The sequence below is a fragment of the Aquila chrysaetos genome, chromosome 5 (assembly GCF_900496995.4).
Source record: "Aquila chrysaetos chrysaetos chromosome 5, bAquChr1.4, whole genome shotgun sequence".
Taxonomy (NCBI): Eukaryota; Metazoa; Chordata; class Aves; order Accipitriformes; family Accipitridae; genus Aquila; species Aquila chrysaetos.
In genome coordinates this window covers 38,613,378-38,632,850 of record NC_044008.1, presented here as the reverse complement: position 1 = coordinate 38,632,850, position 19,473 = coordinate 38,613,378, and the positions used below count along the sequence as shown (strand labels likewise).

At 48.3% G+C, this 19,473-nt stretch overlaps 2 protein-coding genes across 5 annotated transcripts in view; one reads left to right on the top strand and one right to left on the bottom strand.

Annotated features, from left to right (window-relative positions):
* Positions 1–1,244: 1,244 nt before the first annotated feature.
* SENP8 (SUMO peptidase family member, NEDD8 specific) lies at positions 1,245–8,817 on the bottom strand. 4 transcript variants are annotated; one of them, XM_030015889.2, is made up of 4 exons: positions 8,717–8,795; positions 8,142–8,321; positions 7,954–8,069; positions 1,245–3,666 (listed from the first exon to the last, which is right to left on the bottom strand). In XM_030015889.2, the coding sequence occupies exon 4, from the start codon at positions 3,621–3,623 to the stop codon at positions 2,985–2,987; it is 639 nt and encodes a 212-aa protein (XP_029871749.1). In that variant the 5' UTR covers positions 3,624–3,666; positions 7,954–8,069; positions 8,142–8,321; positions 8,717–8,795; the 3' UTR covers positions 1,245–2,984. The 4 variants fall into 4 exon arrangements, 3 of the variants coding, with proteins under 3 accessions (XP_029871749.1, XP_029871750.1, XP_029871748.1); XM_030015890.2 differs by lacking the exon at positions 8,142–8,321 and having other exon boundaries at positions 8,717–8,779; XR_003923619.2 differs by lacking the exon at positions 1,245–3,666 and adding an exon at positions 6,612–6,714 and having other exon boundaries at positions 7,954–8,321; positions 8,717–8,817.
* Positions 8,818–9,138: 321 nt separating this feature from the next.
* MYO9A (myosin IXA) overlaps positions 9,139–19,473 on the top strand; it is a 190,659-nt gene continuing 180,324 nt past the window's right edge. The window contains 1 exon segment of the mRNA XM_030013971.2: positions 9,139–9,261. The gene's annotated coding sequence lies outside the window, so the exon portion shown is untranslated.

Sequence of the window (19,473 nt, the reverse complement as noted above, 5' to 3'; positions counted from 1 at the left end):
TGGTGTCACCCCATTTTTTGCAGGAAATTTAGCACCCTGGGGTGCCGAGGGGGTGGTCTGTGGTTTGGCCACGTTTTTGGCCAAACTATTGAGGCCGCTTCTTCAAAGCCCCGGTGTTACGGGGCCGTCGGAGCCTTTGACTTTGTGGGTGACCCGGTGGACGAAAGGCACCATCCCGCTGCCACCCCATCCCTGCTGGGGACTTGCCCAGCTCACTGTGCCGGTGCAGCCACCAAAATGGGTTTGGGGTTGTTTTTTCAAAAAACAAGTTGATGCTCAATGGGTTCAACCTCACAGTGGGGCTTATGGTCCCAAAAATTAGGTTTAGGATTGGGGCTTTTTTGGTCTTGTGTGCCCAGCCTGGTGTTTTTTTTGGGTGCTCCGCAGCACCCCAATACAAACCAGGTGCGTGGGGTCCCTCCCTCGTCCTCGTGCCGAGCCCGGACCAGGCATGTGACAGCGGTGACGGCCACCTCGGCCCCTCTCAGGGCTCTTTGGTTAAAGCCGGCAGTGGGACCACTCATGGGTGCAGTCGGCTGACCTGGAAGAGGTTTGGAGGAGCCCAGGGGTGAGACCCCACTGTGGTTTTGGGGGGGGTTCCCTGCTGCTGGGAGCCGGTTGCAGGGCTCCGGTTTTGTTTTCCGGCCAGTGTTTGCCCGCCTGGTCAGCGTGTGTTAGCTCTCCCGCCGACGCCCTGCTTGAGCTTATTTGCTTTTCTTTGTGTAAAGAAATGCCACGTAAAAGCCTCGGGTGCAGGAAACGTCCTGGGTGCTCACCTTGCTGGCTCTGGCAGCCCTGCCCCGTCCCTCGGGGATGAGGAGCATGGGGTGCCCGCCGGATGAGCGCAGCCCCTGCCCTCAAGTGCCCCCCGATGCTCCCCCACTCACACCCACCACCCTGCCTTCCTACCTTCCCTCTACCTGCGCTCCTCCCCAGCCCAAATCAACCCCTAAAAATAGGATTAGGAGATTAAATCAGCTTGTGTGGCTGCCTCGCTCTCACGGAAGGCGTGGCGGGGTTGTCCCCAGGCTCGCTGGCTCTCTAAGGCCGATTTCTGCTCGGTTTCACCCGCTGCAGGGCACAGAGTGGCCGAGAAGCCGCTGCAAGAGCTGAGGCTCTGCCCGCGAATCGCAGCCATTGTGGCCGTGACACCGTTGCACAACAAGAAACCGTGGGGCAGCAGGAGCCACTGCTTGTTAGCGGGTACCTACACAATAGATGGGATGACGCTGACAAGCGCACAGTTTGGTTTTGAATTTTATTCTGGACCCGGGAGTGGCAGTGACGTTGCTCCGGCAAAGCCCCGCGGAGTCCGAAGTGAATCCCCTTCAGCGAGCGGCTCAATCCCGTTTCAACCATCTCTTGGGTTCTCAGCTCCATCCGAGCAGTGGAAGGGGTTTTCCAGGGAGGGCTGGTGCTGAAGAGACGCCCTGGCCCGCCGGCTGCTCCCCCGTCCGGGCAGCGTAGGAAGGAGGGGAACGACCCCAACCCTCGTTTCGCCCCGCTGCTGCTTGTACGTGTTTGCTTGGGTGTTTTGAAAGAGCCTGGGCTGTGGCTACTTACCTTTCTCTTAGCAACAAGGGAAGTTTAAGCCCTTCCTACAGTTCATCACCTCGGTGCTGTGCTAGTACGCACACCGGTGGGGCTGGGCTGGGAATTATGATGGGTGAAGAGCTCCGGGTTAAAAATAATCCTTCCTCCTTTTCTTTTTCGAGGCTTGTATTTAACCTGGATTTCCCTGATTCAGTTGGTGTGCCGGAGCGTGGTTGCTCTGCTAGACGCCACCTGAGCAACCTGCTCTTTGCTTCTCGTGAGATTAGAGATTATTCCTTACCCTGCAATGACATCTCATTTTAATTTTTATTTTCCCCAGTGCTGAGCCTGTCTTTTAATGAGAAGATGTGCTCCGAGATCCCAGCCATCATCCAGCACGGGAGGAAAGGTGTTTCGATTAGAAGTGTATTAAGGACTTCTTGGGCTTCAAGGAGACTGCAGTTATCTTTGGCTTTTATACCTCAAACTCTGTCCTTTTGTTCTCCCTGGTGGTTTTTTTTTTTATCTCAAGTAACAGAACTGGTTTTGTGCTAGAGGAAGCAGCGACAGCCTTGGACGCTCCGAGTGCAGCGAACGCTAACAAGGGTTGGGGAGCGCTGACGAACCCTCCCTGAATGGAGACGACCTAAAATCGTAATGAAAAAAAAAATACTTCAAAGAGTGAGTGTCGCTTTTCATCTCAATTAAGTTTCCTTTCCTAGGATTGGGTTTCTCAGCTTCCTATTAATCTTCCAGCAGTTCAGAGTCAGGTTTTAATTTGTAATAAGAGCAAGCAGGGGTGGGGGACAGAAAAAAAGAAAAAAAAGCTATCGCTGTACAGCCTAGGAGCACCTATCTGAAGAAAACAGATTTTCTTTTTACCCTGTTCTTTAATCGTAGCATTTCTTTTGGAGTCTTGTCTTTTGACATCGATATCTCAGTATCAGGTTTTCAGGGGTGAAAAATCCTTGCTGCTAAATCCTAGACTGCTGAAATACCACTAGCTGGAGGCACAAATTCAAAATAGCCATGAGAAAGCATTTGGAGGCTTGGTTTTAAAGGGCATTTGCTAAACCTGGCTTGGAAGGGCAATGCCTGTAGCCAATTAAAGCCACCTAATGAGGGCGTGTTGCCTGCTGAGCAAAGGTGGAGAAGTCTCTTTAGCGACCCATTTTGCCACACAAATCAGTGTGAAAATTCACCATGGAGAAGAGGATTTCTTTGAAAGCAAAGTGACTTTTCTGGTTAGAAGTTCAAAGGCCAGTAATGTCCAGAGGGGACTAAGGCTTTTCCAGGAGGGAACAGGGTGTTTGGGGGGTGTAGCCATGCTGGAGGGGTTACATTCTTCTTCTTTGGGACAATCTTGCGCATGGGCATCTCCCTCAGGCACTGGGGGTGCTGCCTCACAGACGGGGAAGGCAGTTTTTGGGGGGGCCGGAGCTGCAGCTCGATCACTTCTGTGCCAGTTTCGTGATGAGAGCTTTCCACTCCGATCTCTTCTGCGTGATGTAGGAGGGGGTGAGGAGCTGCAGCAAAGGCTCCGGCCGGCCCCTAAAGTATCCCTGACACAGAGCCTCTGCGTTGCAGATCACGTACATCCCACAGTCATAGCTGTTCTGCTGGGCAGGCGCCTTCTCCTCCATGAAGGTTGCTTTGCTCCCTCTTTTGCCCAAGAAAGCCTCCAGCTTCCCCGCCACTTGCTTGGCGTGGACAGAGTTGCATTTACTGTGGGAATCGTAATGGGCGAAGCACTTTTTGTCCCTGAAATAAACCAGTAAGCTCCAGTGGGTGCCCCCAGCGACCTGGTTGGAGTTATCATTGATAGGCAAGAACACCAGCTCTTTGTGGAGAAGGTCCAGTGGTTGAAGGAATATGGCTATTTCTTCCTGACTAAGGGCACATTTAATGAACTGAGCCACTTCGGGGCTGATAAAACAAACCTGATCGCTAAATTCTTGGAACTGGTGGTTGGTGAAGTACTCGAAGGCAAACCCGATGATGTGATCGTTAAGCCAGTTTGGGGGCTCCAGCAAGGCAACGTCCGACTGCCTCAGCAAACTGTCCATGTAGCTGAGAACAACAGGGTCCATCCTGCACGGGTCGGGGCTGCAGCACTCCAGCAAACTTCAAAAGCTGAAACATAGGAAGGGAAAATGAATTAAGGAATTAGATCACACCTGGGACAAGATAGAGCGCAACAAACATCTCGAGTTCCTTCTCAGCAAGCAGTGAGCAAAAGCCCAGGGTTCCCTGAAGGCTATTGTTTGAAGGACCAGCGTTTGAACCATCTGCCAGATGAGCAGACGGAGGACACGCAGCTCCTCGTCTGCAGCCTGTGACGGGTTGAGCCGGGCTCTTCTGCTGCTCTAGGAGCAGTGCGTGGCTCCGATCAGATAAATGTTTCATCGTTATGATCTTAACCTCAAAGCAAAGTGATTTCCAGGCAGTTCCTGCTCGGGAACTGCAGGCACGCCTTCAGATCTGTGCTTTGCACAGAAACCATATGTGATCTAGGAGAAGTCGGTTGGTGTTTTGGCATTTCAGTGTTTCACCTGCACAGTGACAATCACTGTAATTCTTTGCATCACTGGTGTTCCTTAAATAAAAGCCTTTCCAGGGCTGTCTGACAGGCATATGATCCCTTTCACCTAGAAGATCGTGCCACAGCTCGGTGCCAGACAGATGACCCGTTCCAGGAAAACCTGCTCGCCCACTAGCACAGGAGGCAAGGCGGCGATGAGTAAGGAGAAACAAAGAAAAACAAGATCACAAACAAACCAGTTCCCTACCATGGGAATCTTTAGGACAACTGTCTACCTAGCCAGTAGAGATTTCCATAACTCAAGTACCACCGAAGCTGGATGGTCTGCAAAATACCTATCGTTTTTTAGCTCAGGTCTTTAACCAGCCAAAATTTTGCTCACAAAAGGAGAAAGCACTCGTGGGTACGCTGAGGGGTGAAGATCCCTGCAGGATTCCGCTGGTGATGTCCACCTGTGAACAGAAGCGTCCGGTCATGCTGACCTACTCTTCCAATCTTTTACTCTGTTATTTGTCCAGGCTACATTCTTCCCTCTTAATCTGTGCCTGCTTTCCACAAATAGAGGCTGCTTATCCTTAAAAAGGCACCTGGAAATTCAAGTAGACTGTAGCACCTTGTTCTCCCCACCCATGTGTTTGAGGACTTCAACAGGTCTTCCAGGCAAGACTTCTCCTGACTCCTTTCCATTTATCAGGTTATCCACGTATCCACTAATTCTGATCTTTCTACCGGTCGTATAATTCCTTTTCAGAAGCTGCTGCATTTGCTGCCTTTGCGTTCCAGGGGGATTAAAGTGTGTTTTAAGAAAGAGGTTGCACAGCACACTAGGAGGTGCTACTCAGTAAACAACAAGAAATACTCGCTAGCACCAGACTAGGGTTTAGGAGGAGATCTTCCGAAGAGAAACTGTTGATTTAAACCCCCTATATCCACCCCGGTTTTCCCCTTGCTCTCGCAATCCCCCAGCCCAGGCTCCTCCGCTGCTGCAATGCACCATCAGCCCCCGACGCTTCTCTCCTTGCCAGGACAGGGCTAGAAATGCCACAGCTGGGGACAGCGGTGACGTGGAGCTGGTCTGGCCTCACCCTCTCCTCATCTGTGCCAAACGCAGCATGAAAACATCTTAGGATTTCTTAAAGCACTGTGTGAAAACTAATACCGATAAGATCATTTTAATATGATTCACTATAAGAAAGACACAAATTCTCCATTATGATAGGGGGAAATAAATAATAAAAAAAAAAAATCGTGTTGTTTACATGTTAGGAAGAAGTAGATTTGTGCTTCTTATTGCAACGTGAATCATGAAAAAGTCCTTCCTGGCCAGGCATGCATAAATTAAGAGAGATTTATCTCTAAAAAATCTTGGCAAGGTCACATCGCATGTGACTTGTAAGTAACAGAATGGATGAAGCATGCTGCATGTGTAATACGTCGGAAGGAAGGGCCGAGGTTGTGTACCTGGGGCTTGAAAAAGCTAATAACTATTTATGTATCGCTGATGGATCCAAGAGATGCCAAGCAGCAAGAGTCACTGAAAAGGAAGGGGAGCAGTCACTGTTATTTATACTGAGCCAAACACAATGGTATTTGGACACACTTCCTACGTTAATTAACTCAAACTATTTCCAAGTTTGTGGAGCAAATCCTTTGCAACAGCCTGCAGTATAAGAACAAAACAAAAAATCCAAACTAAGTCCCAGCAACTCCATAGCATGCCTGAATATAGTCTTGTTTAAAGAGCTGGACATCCTGCGAGCCTAGAAGTGACCAGTCTGCGGTTTTAACAGGGTCACTGCTGAAACACTTTTTGCATGTGCCCATACAATGCCCCAAATTTTCCTTTACTGCGTGTTTTTCTGCTTCATCTTCTCCTACAGATGTACAAAATACAGCAAATAGCTTTCCACTCAAGTCCAAATGGGATTACGGGCTAGGGAAGGAAGCATGCGTCCTGTATTCTGTTAATTTTCCACTCTGCAGAAACATCGTTTGGGTTTTTTTTTCAGTCAAGGGGAAAAAAAAAAAAAGACATTTGGCAGCTTCCTACAGTCAGGAAGGGAGAACGGTTATAGCAAATGCTTAATTGCCACTAGCTACTACTTTTAATATTATTGCCATCTGGTATTTGTGAAACTCCTTGTGAGTTCTGCAAGGATGACTCACTGTGTGCAGCGCACAGCTTAAAGGAAAACCCTTTGTAGGCTCGGACGCCTTTCAGAGCCACTTAAGGTAAGCGGCGAGGACCGAAAAAGCGTAGTGGAGCTGTGAAAAGCCATCAGAGAGATGGTTTCGTTCGGGAGAACCTCCCCGTTAAAGCTAAAGATGAATCCGCAGAGAAGCCGGGGTGTGGATCTGAGCACCTTTGACGTTAAGGGGTGTTGAAATGCAGTCGCAGATCGCAAGCAGCTCTGCTCAGACGCAGCCAGGATTTGCTTCCTGAAGGCTCAGGCACACTCTGTTCAGAAGTTTTCATAAAGATAGGAATAAATACTGACGCAGGCCTGGAACATTTGTCGTGGGTTGCCAACAAGAGTCTTGCTCATTCATTTTATTTGCATATTAGTAGTTGGAATTTGTGTAAACTCTCTGTAATCCTCAGCTTCTCGGAGGGATATTCATCTGCCCCGTTTCGAGCGCTAAGATGAGGACACCGGGGAGAGAAAAAAGAGCACTTCAATAAAAATGTCATCAAGCCAGCCAAGATGAAACCACCCATTTCGTTTATAGATTTGAAAACGGTGCCGTCTTGCATCAATATGGCAAGAAGTCAAGTTTCTTTCATCTGTAGGTTATAACAATTTAACAAATAAGCTGCCGTTGTTAGCGCAAGTTTGATCCAGAAACTGATGGGACTCCGTCGTGTCCAGGATGCAAGGCAAAGCCTGCGTTTTGTAATACTTGACAAAAAACCCCAAACCTATTATTTTCACAACATTAAAGACGACTACCTTCTACATGTAATTGTTGCCTTGCGCTCTGAAGGCAGCACTTGAGCGCCAGGGAATGAAACTCCCTAGTAATTGAGTGTAAATAGGCAGCGATGGAGGAAAGAGAGCTTAAATTAAGGATGAATCAGATTCCTAAAGTCTATTTCAACAAATTAAAGGTGCTAAGAACATCCAGAGTGAATATTTTAAGGTGCCACGTCACTAAACTCCTGTACCAAATTTAAAGAATATGGGGATAAACACAAAAAGCCACCTGAAAGGCAAATTATTCAGACTTTACCAGGGAAGAGCAAGAGGGACAGAGATTTTCAGCAGCTTGGCTGAGGTCTTTGGAACGATCAAGAGTAAAAGGCCCCACGATTTAACCCCCAGACCATTCCCTTCTACCAGAAGTATAGTTTTTAGACACTGTGTCAGTGCTCTTAATAGCGGTTGTTGTCAATGGTAGTAAGATCAGACAAGGAACATCGATTTCTATTTATCACCATGAGCTGGCCTGTACTTACCTGTCTCCTAACAGCCAGAGAAGAAACTCAGGGAAAATGAAACAACTAAGCCAGAAAAGGAGTGTACTCGTCTACTCTTTTGTTAAAGATAAACAATCTCTTTGTAGCCTATAGATGATAATTCCTGTATGATATGAGAACAGAGCCTTTGTGGGTTCAATAGGCCCTGAACGAAAACATTCATAATCTCTGTACGCACAATGCCCCAACCTTTCCGTTCCCGACAAACTCCCCGAACCAGACACATGCAGCCGCTCTACGCAGCCAAACTCCAGAACCTTGCTTTGTTTCACAACACCTCACGGGACGCTAAAGCAGAAGCCGGAGGAACTACGCCAAACGCTACTAAATCAAATACATTTTGCTCCCCAGGATGGGGTTGGCCAAAGCATGAAGTTTAACAGGAAAAAACACCAGCGACCTGAAGGCCTGAGGAGGAGAGGTGCCACCGGGAGTCCCCCAGAAGTAACGACGGGAAACCCCTGAGCTCGGTCCGTCAAAACGGCGTTAGACTGGACGTCGACGGGTGGCATTCACCTGCTTTGAGAAAGAGTTTGTTCAAGGGAGCAGCGGGAAGCGCTGGGAGGGAATATCGTTTGCCCGAAAGACCTAAAGGTGTCGGGAACCCGGTCACGGGAGGGAGTTACGGTCGGAGGAACGGATTCGGGCTGCTGTCGCTCTGCGGAGACGCGGCCCACGGCGCCCGGCCGGAGGAGCGACGTGCTGGACCCCCGGCTTCGGGATCCGGGAGCAGCCCCCGGGAAGAGCTCGCTCGTCCCGCTGCTGCTTCTATGGAAATAAACGAGAGTTCAGGGAGGGGAGAGGGGAGGGTTTGCCCGGGCCGGCACCGGGAGCGGGGTCGGGGTGAAGGCCGGGGGCAGCCGGTCGCACCGCTCCCTGCGAGCCCACCCAGGCCGAGCTGGTGCCCGGGCAGCCCCGGCTCTACCCCCCCGGTGCCGGCTCCGCGGCTCCAACTTTAACGATTTTAACCCTTTTTTTCCCCCCCCTTCCTCAAAACTCCCGTTAGAAGCCTCCGGACCCGGTGGAGGCCGGCACGGATCCCCACAACGGCCCACCGGGCCCGGGAAACCAACGGCCGGGGGGCCCTACGCGGCACCGCGGTTGCCGTGGCAGGGCCGGGCCGGGCCGGGCCGGGCCGGGTCGCCGCCGCCGCCGCCGCTCACCTGCCGCCGCATCGCCCGCTCTGCCCTCCGCGGTGCCGGCACCGGCCGGTCGCTGCGTGCTGCCGTAAAGCTGGCAGCGCCGCGTCGTAACGACCCGGCGGCAGCGGGCGGGGATGGAGGGGGGGGGGGTGGTGGGAAAGACCTGAGGGGCGGGGCGATCGGCGGGGCGGGGCGATCGGCAGGGCGGGGCGGGGCGATCGGCAGGGCGGGGCGGGGCGGGGCGCGCGCCTGCCTGCCTGCCTGCCTGCCTGCCTGCCAGCCACCTCCCCTCCCTTCCCGGCGGCGGCGGGTGCGCGCGGGAGAGGCGCGCGCGCGCGCGGGCGGGCGGGCAGTCGGGCAGCGCCCGGGCGGCGGCGGCGGCGGGAGCGCGAGCGCCCGTTCCTCCCCCGGCCCCCCTCCCCTTTCCCTCCCTCCCTCCCTCCCCCCCCCTCCCCGCCGCCTGTGTCCTCCCGACCGCCCCTCAGCAGCGCCTGGCGGGAGCCCCCCCTCGGCGGCGGCGGCGGCGGCGGCGGCGGGCGAGGGATGCGCCGCGCCCCGACAGCCAGGTGAGCGGCGGCGGTGGCGGCCTCCGGGTGTGTGTGAGGGGTGCGTGTGAGGGATTTGTGTGTGTGAGGGGTGCGTGTGAGGGGTGGGTGCGTGAGAGGGGTGCGTGTGAGGGATTTGTGTGTCTGTGTGAGGGATTTGTGTGTGTGAGGGGTGGGTGTGTGTGTGAGGGGAGAGCGGCGGGCGCGGTACCGGCGCTGGGGGCCGGGGGTCACCGCGTCCCGCTTCAGCGTGAGGTGAGGGGAGGGGGGGGGGGAAGCCCCGCTGGCGCGGCGGAGCAACGATCGCTCGCCCGCCCGGTGCCGCCGCGGAGCCTTTGTTCGGCGGAGGAGGGCGAGTCCCGTCCGTCCCCCCCCCCACGCCCCGCCGTCTCGCAACCGGTTAAGATGGCTGGGCCCACGCCAGCTTCGCCCCCACGCGTGACCGGGCCCCCCGGGGAAACGGCGGGCGCAAGGTGCGGGACGGCTCCTCGGCAGCCGGGTCCCGTTCGCGGTTCCCCCCCCCCCCCGCCTCCCGTGGGCTTCCCCACGCGTGGGAACGCGAAGGGTGGCAATGGGGCTGCTGTTTTTTAATCCCCCGGTGCCAATGCGCTGCCGTTTACACCCATCCTGGGGTGGGTTGGACACGCAAGACGTGAAAAAAACAGCCGTGGGGGTGGGTGGGGGGGAAGCTTTTATCTCCCTTCGTGTTTCTAGTGCCACCAGTGGGTCCGTGGGCTGGCGGCATCCCCACAACAACCCCCCCACCCCGAGTGGGGAGACAGCCCCGACGCTGGGCATTGCGACGGGACCGGGGACCGGGTCGCGGTCGGTACCGTCGTCGTCTTTGGCAAAGGAGCAGCCCGTTACGCCGCTACATGAGAGCCGCGTTAACGATTCCCACCCTGCCTCAGCGAGATATTTCTGGTTTTTAACACGGTGTTTGACTCCACGGCAGCTCGCTCCCTGGCACGCCAGACCTTTACAGGAGCGCTGCTCCTCCAAAGGTTAAAATAGTCGATATTTCTTTCTGGAATTTTCCTAAATGTAGCTGAAACGGCCTTTGCTTTATGTTCTGCACCCTCCCCCCCCCCCCCCCCCCCCCAATCATCCGACGTGACTCGCGGTAGGACCTGCCATAAGTTCAGAGCCGGCCGTTTTGCCGCCCTTCTGCTTATAGATCGGCTTCCTCCTCCTCCATTTACGTTTTCATATCCTGAAATCAAGCTGAGATTAATAAAGTCGGGAGCGTGAGCTCAGCAGAAATCATGGCTTTCACATCCTTCGCTGCAGCACACGTTACCCTGCCCATCGGAATATAAAAAAATAATCACGTAGTGGCAAAGGAAGGAGGAGAGCGCTGCTACAGGGAGAAAAAACAGTGCGGCATTTTGCTAAATTGATAACAAAGCGCTTTAATAAATCGCTTAGTAAATAGATTATTAGTTGGAGAAATGGGTTTCTGGACGGCTTGAGCGTTTTCCTGACTCTTTTCCCAGGGGAGTGCTAGGAAATGACAGGGGAGCGTCGTCTTCTCATCTCTCCTGATGAGATGTGCGTGGACGCGGTGGTGATGGGCTGTGAATGCTTAAGCACAACCTTACTGAGCTGAGCTTAACCGGGGGTGCCCGCAAACTCTGAGGTCAGAGAGACTGCGTTATCGCTGAAGGGCATCTTCCCTTCAGCCCATCGTCCTGGAGTCACGCGATAATCATGATTTCCCCTATGTCTTTGAGTAAACTCATCCATTTCAGTGACTTTTCTTATTTTTTTAAAATGTTTTTTAGTTAGATTAAGAGGATTTTCTTTGTATTTTTCCCTTGCGAAGGCTCTCGCAGCCTTTGCTCTCACTCCTTGCCATGATTTTTCATCCCCAAGACCGTTTTGGAAGCTGTCGGTCCGGCTGCTGACAGCAGGGAAGGTAATTCAGCAGCCCTGCGCACGACTAATAAGCTTTTGTTTCCTGGGCTACCAATGATGATGCAACTTTATATATATTTATTTATTTATTGCAATCAATATATAAATCAGGATGGCTTTAAAGATGTTTCATCTTTATTGAAAGGCCTATGGTCCATCAGTGGCGACTCTGAAAAATCTGAAAAAAGCTTTATTTGAATTCCCCGATTCACTTTATTTTTTATAAAAGTATTAAAATGCAGGCTCAGTTTTGCAGGTCATGCCTCAGAGTTTTTTCTTTTGTGCATCCGCAGCTCCAGTTACCATTTATAAAGTTCATGTTTTTACCTTTTTTTCTTTTTGGGGTGGGGAAGCTGCATTTCAAGATTTAAAAGTATCAAATGGCTGATGTGACATCTGCTGTTGCAATATCTTTCACAAACACCGGCACTTACATATGCCATCTAAAACGCAGACTAGCAAACTTCTGGGATCCTTTGCTAGGAAAGTCTAACCATCTAAATATTTTATGCCTAAATTATTTTTATCTAGGATGTTCATGGTGATTTTAGCGAGCGTTCATCACGTTTGCAAGAAAACCTCTGAGAATGTGAAGCATGCGAGGTCAGGCGCTCGGGAAACGTGAAACCTGAGGTTACCTGCACAACCTTAATTTAGCTCTTTTCGAGGTAGGGCTGTACTAGAAATCCTAATCACCCATGTACGCCGCTTGATTTCTGGAAGGACGGTATCCAGCTCCGGATGGAAGAACGGATTGCTCCTCCGCACAGGGACGGTTTCGCAGCTTGGCACCACCGGGCAGCTGGTGAGGAAGACTGGGGCTCATCATCACACCCTTGGGACCAAGCACACCACATAGTCCTGAAGCCTTAAATACCTCGAGTCTAGCAAAACTGTGAGGAAATGTGATCCGAGAGTTTCTAAGGCCATTTGGGGTAGTTGTTTTTGGTGGGCGTAGTGTGGGCATTTTCTGCCAAATTCTAGTTCTCGCTCCAAACCGTGCAGCTTTTGAATGTAATTCCTTTAAAAATACATTTATTAGGAAGAAAACAAGGTCGTTGAGCCGCTTGAAGTGTCTTAGCTGGTCAAACTTGATTTCATTTCAGAAATTCCTGTGTCCCGTTGGTTTATAAATAAATGGGATTGCGGTCCCACTTGCACGCGAAATACTCAAGAAGTATGAAGGCAGACCGAGTGCCTGAGAAGAGCTGCCGTCTGTGGGAAGGAACGTCATTGGTTTTAGACGGGTAGTTCTGCTGTCGTGTTGCCCTGAGGTTGAAGGCGCGTTCGTTATGTAGTTGATGAAGCTCGAGCCTAGTCCCAGAGTCTGGCTCCCCAAGATGGGCTGGGTGCAGGTTTCAGCTTTAGAAGACGGGGTTTTTTTGTGTTGAGGTTAAAAAGAGCATCTTATTTTCTCAGGCTTGGCTCCTATGTGCCTACATTTGCTTAACTTCCTCTTGAGTGAATGGGATTTCTCTCTTCTCTAAAAAGTAAACATGAGCATAAATATTTAAAGGATCGCGGCTGAAGTTTGCAAATTCGAGACTTTTTCTCTAGCATTCCTTTGGACAAAAGCAGTATCATCGGAGAGTTTGGTTATGTCTGGGTAGTTCCCTGCTCTGGGAGGAAGCTCGTTAATTGTTTGGGCTTCCTGCTGCAAAAATATTACGCCGTGTTTTCAGGTTAGATGGCTGGGATTATCACAAAGCTTAGGAGTGGGTTTCTTATGGAGTTGTAAGGATGAAATGCTGCTGACGGGATGTCTACAGATCATCAGAATTGAGATTATTTTTATGGTCCTTTATTTTTCTTTTACACAGGCCAAATTTTTCCATAGGCTTTGGGTATATATGTGAAGGCACAGGTGTTCAGAGTTGAGACTATATAAACCAAAAATGTGAAGCTTGTGCCAGATAATGGATAATAACAGGAAAAAAGAGAAATGGAATAGTCTTTGTTTTCTCTGTGTGACTCTTTTAATATTGAATCTTGCTACCGTGTTTGGTGGGTTAAACACCATGGTGTGATGTACGTCTCACTCCTGTGATTGCGTCGATGTCTTAACTTACATATTTTGGAATTAAACATTTAAAACCAAACTCAATAGACCATATGACCTCAAAAATATCAAATTCAGAACGGAAGCATATTGAACAGTGATTTCTAGAATTGAACTAATTTTTGTATCTGTTTTTAAAATATTTTCAGGAGTTATGGCTCTGCTAGTCATTGTGGTAGCTTTTTTTTTTTCTGTGGGGAGGAATCGTGTAACAGGTACCTGTGGAAAAGTCTTATATGTGAAGTGAGAGCTGTATGTCTTTTCCACAGATGCTTTTTATTTTTAACAAAACCCCCATGATTTTAATGCTATGCAGTTGTGTATTGCTGCTTCTAGGGTTTGTTTTTTTTTTTTTTTTTCTTTCCATCGCTTTCCTCCAATGGAGGACCGTAGGATTGCTTAGGTCAGAAGGGACCTTGGGAGGTCACTCGGTCCAAGATCCTTCTCCCAGCAGGGTTGGCTGCGAGGTCAGACTGGGTTCCTTGCGGCTTTAGATGTCTCGTGTGGCTTGCAGGTTGCAAGAAGAGAAGGAAGGGGAGCGGTTTGAGTTGCATTGGGTGGAAAGTGTCCAAGGGAAACAAGAATATATGTGATCCATGGCAGTCCTCGTTCATGGAGCACAGCCTTCCACTTGCAAGCATGTTAAACTGCCACTTTACGCTGCATTTCCATGATTTCATTAAGGTGATCTAGTAGCAGGCTTCAGTTGAAAGCACATCTGACCTGGCTGAAGTTAATCTTGAGAGGGGAACAGGCATGGTCCTCGCCCGGGTTGATTTACTGATAATCAGCCTGAAGCTGGCAAGTGGCTGGCTCTGCACCGTTTCAGTGGAAACTCCTTGGAGGTGAAATGGTCACGCACTCTTTGTCTAAGCGAAATGAAATAAATAAATACCTGTTGATTTAAGGATTATCGTTAGTCCCCTGATTCCTTTCTGCCATTGAAATCTTGCGTTGTGGTTTCTCTTTAGGCATGGATAGGCATCCCTTTGGAGGGGGATGAGGCACCTCTTTCTTGCGTAGAGTTCTCCTACGCCTTTGGCAGTTCACACTGTGCCCGAGGTGTGGTGTTTCATTTCTGTGAAACGAAGCCATGGGTCATTGTTTTGGGCTCTGTCGGTGTTTCTTGTGAGCCCTCTTTAGGGCTTTGCTAAGAGCCTCATGAAGAGACGGAGCTAGGTCTCCTGCCAAGCCCATCGTCTGTCAAGGGAGATGAGTCTTAAGAGTGGAAAGCCCGTGGTGTGCTGGGGGTGCTCGGGGGTAGGATGGTGGTGAGGCTGGGTCCGTTTCTCACCCCAGCTCAAGCACATCCCTGTGTACAAACTGACCTTGATGCCCAACAGCTGGAAAGAGGGATGAAGCTTTATTTTGCTTGCCTTGAGAAACTCGTAGTCTTGGCACATGATGCTGTTGTGGAAGAGAAAAAGGATAGGAGCTATGTGAGCTGGTGAGGCAGCAAATTATCCTGCTCTTTCTTGTATGGGCAGAAATACAATATGTCCAAGTTTGGGTATAGACACTTGTGCTCTCTCTACACAAGGCACCCAGACAGAAGCTGGAGTGCGCTTGGACCCTTCGAGATGCAGCTCTCCATCCTCCCCCAGGAATATTGATAGGGTCCCCTTAGTTGCATCCTCTCTCTGTCGATGTGAGTTAAGCATGTGGGGAGGCTCAGCCAGCTGCATCTCATCCAAGCTCTCGTCTTACACAACTACTGAGTTATATTTCTTTTTTTGTAGCTATGTGCCTGACTTAAAGCAAGATGTGGGTGTAGCTCTCTGTTGGGTGCTGGTGTACGTTTAAAATGTCTCTTCCAGGTCCCAGAGAAGGTTTATGAAATCCATGTTGGTGTCGAGGTTCCCTAGGAATAGCCTGGCTGTAGGTGTGGGTCGATCCCCCTTGAGGGGAGGGCTGGATCAGGCCCTTTTCAACCCTGGTATTTTCAGTGGTTCAGACTGGATGATCAGCTTCTGTTAGAGAAACCACCTTGGTTTCCATCCTATGACTTGTGGGAGTTACTGCAAATACTTGTTAGGACCAATGGAGAGTAGAGCAGGGTGTGTCCCGCTTGGATACCATGTGTAGCAGCAAAGGAAAAATATGTTTTAAAATACACAAATTGTAATGCATGGAAATACTGCATTTGGTGTGGAATGGGCTGCTGTTCAATAATTTCACTTTTTGATAGTTAACTATTTGTTTAGGATTTAACTGAGCATACTGGGTATGTAAATACTGATTTTTCTCCTGCTGTTACTTCAGTTATCACCTTTGTTAATGTAAAAATAGCAAAAATATGTGGGTTTCAATATAATTTTTGAGTCTTATTTGCTGATCTCTCCACCTTGAATCACTTCCGATATACCCCCAAATGACCTTGAATCATAGAGTTACTCCTCCTTCGGATGCCTGTTTAGGGTCTCTGCTTTTATTCGTCAAACACTGGTAATCTGACAGCCTCTGTGCTGTTTTTTAATCAAAATTCTTATGACTATCTTCTATTACTTGTAAAGCATGACCATTAAGAAGGTATATGATCCTGGATATGGTATATCATGGTTGAGCATTAATGGAAGTGGAGTGTCTAATCCATATAAATGTATCTTTGAAAAACCTGATCTTTAAGACCAACCCAGACTACAAATGTTTTTGATAGATGGCCAAGAATTCTTTTATTGTATTCGGCATCTACATAGTTGGTTTTGAGGGATGAACTTAAAACAAATTAACCAAAAATATTTACTTTAGAAGACTTCCGTAAGTCTACTGTCTTTTCTTACTTTACATAAATATGCAGACCAAAATAAAATTCTCAAAAACATTGACATTTTTACTTTTACAGTACTTGTCTAAGAACTGTTAGGTTGGTTTATGCTTGTTGGGTGCATAGGACAACCTCACCTGGGAGGAATTAGTAAATGATTTAATTGTTAAGGAATGTTGTCCCATTAGGCAAAAAATAAATAATTGAATGCAGTAGGTGATTAGAAACTTAGCACTTGATTGAAATAATGTCAACCAACTTTTTAAGATTTCAGAATGAGTGTTTTTTGGAAGAGGGAGGGAGGTTATGTTGGCAAATAACCCTTCTGGGAGTTTTGAGAAATATAAGTGCAGGAGAGCTGGTCCCTGCTCCTTAATTCACCAACTGCTCAGTAAATAGGGATAATTATGTGGGTTTTGTTGCTGCTGGTGGTGGTAAGGACAGCTGAACAACTCCTTGAAGAAGGGACTTAGACAGACGTTGTTTAAAAGCAGAGCTGCTGCTGCTTCTTTTCATCAGAAATTAAAGATACAGCCCTGCAGTGGGAAGGGCTTGTTGAAGAGAGATGCAGCGGACAGGTGACTCGGTCTGGATTTGGGCCACCTCATTTGCAAAGCAAGTCAAAATGTCTCGGAGAGCAACAAGGGCACGTGCTACATGTTTCAGCCTTCATGGCAAGACTATCACATATATAATCTGCACAGGCAGGCACTTGCTTTTCATGTCAGAAGAGCAGGCTCATTCACGGTGGCCATCGCCTCAGATAATCTTATCCGGAGGCGCTTCACTGTGCCTGGAAGGTAAGCGAGGAGATAGGAGGACAATGCAGAGCAGAGGTCAGTTTTGAGGTGCCTGCAGCAGATAACGAGGAATCTTAAAGTGTTCCTCAACTATGAACAGAATGAACTAACCAAAAGTGACTGAGGAGTCTGCAGGTATGATTTTATAAACAAAAAAAAAATCCTTTTTCTGCTCACTGTGTAACCTTGTTCAACTCTAGTGATTGCCAAACACATCTTGACTTGTCAAAGCACAGGACCTGTTTCAAAGTGTAGTTGCACTTCTCCAAGTACATCTCTGATTTCACTGCAATCTGCAGTGATTTGATTAAGGAATTTATTAACATTAATATTAGTAGTAATATTTCTTCTTCTAAGGCTGAAATGGTACCTCTAAGAAATAAATTACCAAGAAAGATGACTTAGCAGCAGTTGCCCATCGCTTGCCCTACCACGTTTGCCACCACTCTGTGTAAAAGACATGGACTCACGTGTGTCGTTTCAGGCTCAAATCCCTTTTTAATTACAGGAGGGGAGCTGCAGGCCTGCCTTCAAATGTATTGTTTCTGAGTCCAGCTGTACTATATGTTGTGTTTCCATTCCCCTTCCTCCATTTATGTAATTTAAATACCTCTCTAGAGCTGTTGCTTTTCATCTGCGGTGAGCAATACAATAAATATGAGGAGAAAAAAAATGTTTAAAAAAAAAAATAAAGTACCTCCAGCAAATGGGGTAAGGATAATGAAATAGAGAAGAAAAGTGAGCACCAAAGTCCATGTCTGCGGTATTGAGAATTCATCCTCTCACCTAAAAGTCTTTGCTGGAAAGAATTAAGAACTGAAGCAAGGGAGGAAAAAAAAAAAACCTCTGCCTGAATATTTTCCTGTATTTTGTTCTTGTCGAAAGAAGGTGTGAATCTCGCCCGCAGTGTTCGCTGGCTGGGTTTTTAGCAACATTAGGGTTTCCTCCTCTGGTTTACTTCACTGCGGTGCAGCTGTCCTACTTGAATGCTGCTTTCATTTTTGTTTTGTCCAGGAATATGTGAAACTTGAGAAGTAAAAGCTGAATGAGAAGTTTTATGCAGTTGTTGTAGTCTAATGAATGGCCCCAGCGCGAGATCTCCAGTGCTAAATACGAACCATTTTCAATTGCATGCAAAACTCATTTAAAAACAGTCTAAAAGTAGCTCAGTGTCTGATATTCGTGCTTCAAGCTGTGTGGTGGGGAGACTGCAATCTTCTCTCTTGGGTTGCATTTATTTTTAGTAAACATGAAATCCTTGAGAGAAAAGATCTTTCAAGAAAAAAAAAATTGAAATTAAACCTGCAGACAGGACTTAAAGTGTTTTAGGTGCAGTTTTTCTGTTTTGTAAGTTATTTTTACTTGAGCATGTACTATCCTCTGTACCAAGAAATGTTTGGTGTGGGGTTTTTTTTGTAGGACTGGATCAGCTTTCGTTTCTGCTGTTTAGGTTTTCCGGGAGCATTAATCTACATACTTTTCTTTCAGGTATGCTCTTCAGGGGGTGGAGGGGACAAGTATTCGAAAAACTTGAACAATTTTCCTTAGGTGAAGGATCATTACAGGTTCAGATGCTGCCATTATTAGTGAGACTCCCGCCAGCTGCAGTTTAATTTTCTAAATGTATAAATGTTGAAATTCCTGATAGTTATGGAAGTATGTGTGTTTTTGTGCTTTGGGGAGCTGTAGCTCTGAGCTGCCAGGATAATATTTAGTGAACAGCCGCTGATGAATTTGAAGACAAGAACTTCAGCCTCAGCTGGTAATGCTAATTAATCATCAAAAATGCAACTGTTTTGGTTTCTAAGCTCCATGCAACAGAAAAGCTTTGTGGGGTGCAAAATAATTGTAAAGCTGCAAAGTCAAGTGTGAAAGTTGAGCAGAAAATAGTGAGCTAGGGACCTGGTGCACACCAGTATCGTGCTTTGTAGGCCTTGGGGTGCTTCTCCTGGTGGGCACCTTCTTCGGGAAACGGCCTCTTGAGATGGGTGGTCTTGGAACTTTAGAGGTGGGAGAAGTGAAATGGAAGGAAACAAAGCTCAAAACTAACCAAAAAAATTCCTCTGGTTTAGTTTTGGATCGTTGCATTATGCTGTAGGATCATCCTTATGTGAAGACCAAGACAGAAGATGCCATGCTGGCACGGAGGACATGGGTCAGGCCAGGTTAGACCTGCAGGCTTTGAGATCACCCCATGTGTTTTGCTGGCGTCGCTGAGTACTGCTGCTTGGTTCTGCACCTTCCAGTGCTCAGCAGCTCTGCAAATCCAGACTAAACTGGTTTTGGGGGATTTTTGGAATTGTTTTGGGTTTTTTGTTGCTGTTTTGGGGGGTGTGTGTGTTTTGTTTTCTTTTCTTTTTTTTCCTGAAGTACCTAAAAATAACCACAACTCTGGTCACCTGGTAGGAATAGTTATATGTTGTAGAGGCAAGTAAGGAAGTAAATTTTCATTGGTGGCATTTGTTTGCTGATAAGACTTTTTTTTTTTTTTTTAATACTTTTCCTTTCCTCATTCTCTACATGCCTTCTAATTTCTCAAGAAACAAGGTGTGGGTCCTTCTGGTGCCTTAGTGCAGAACTGAATTATTCTCTGCGTTTCATGTGTGTGCAGAGATACACAGCAGTGTAAGTCCTAGGTAGGTGAATTTAGTGTGGACAGCTGTGCAACTGTGTATTATTTTGAGGAAAACAAG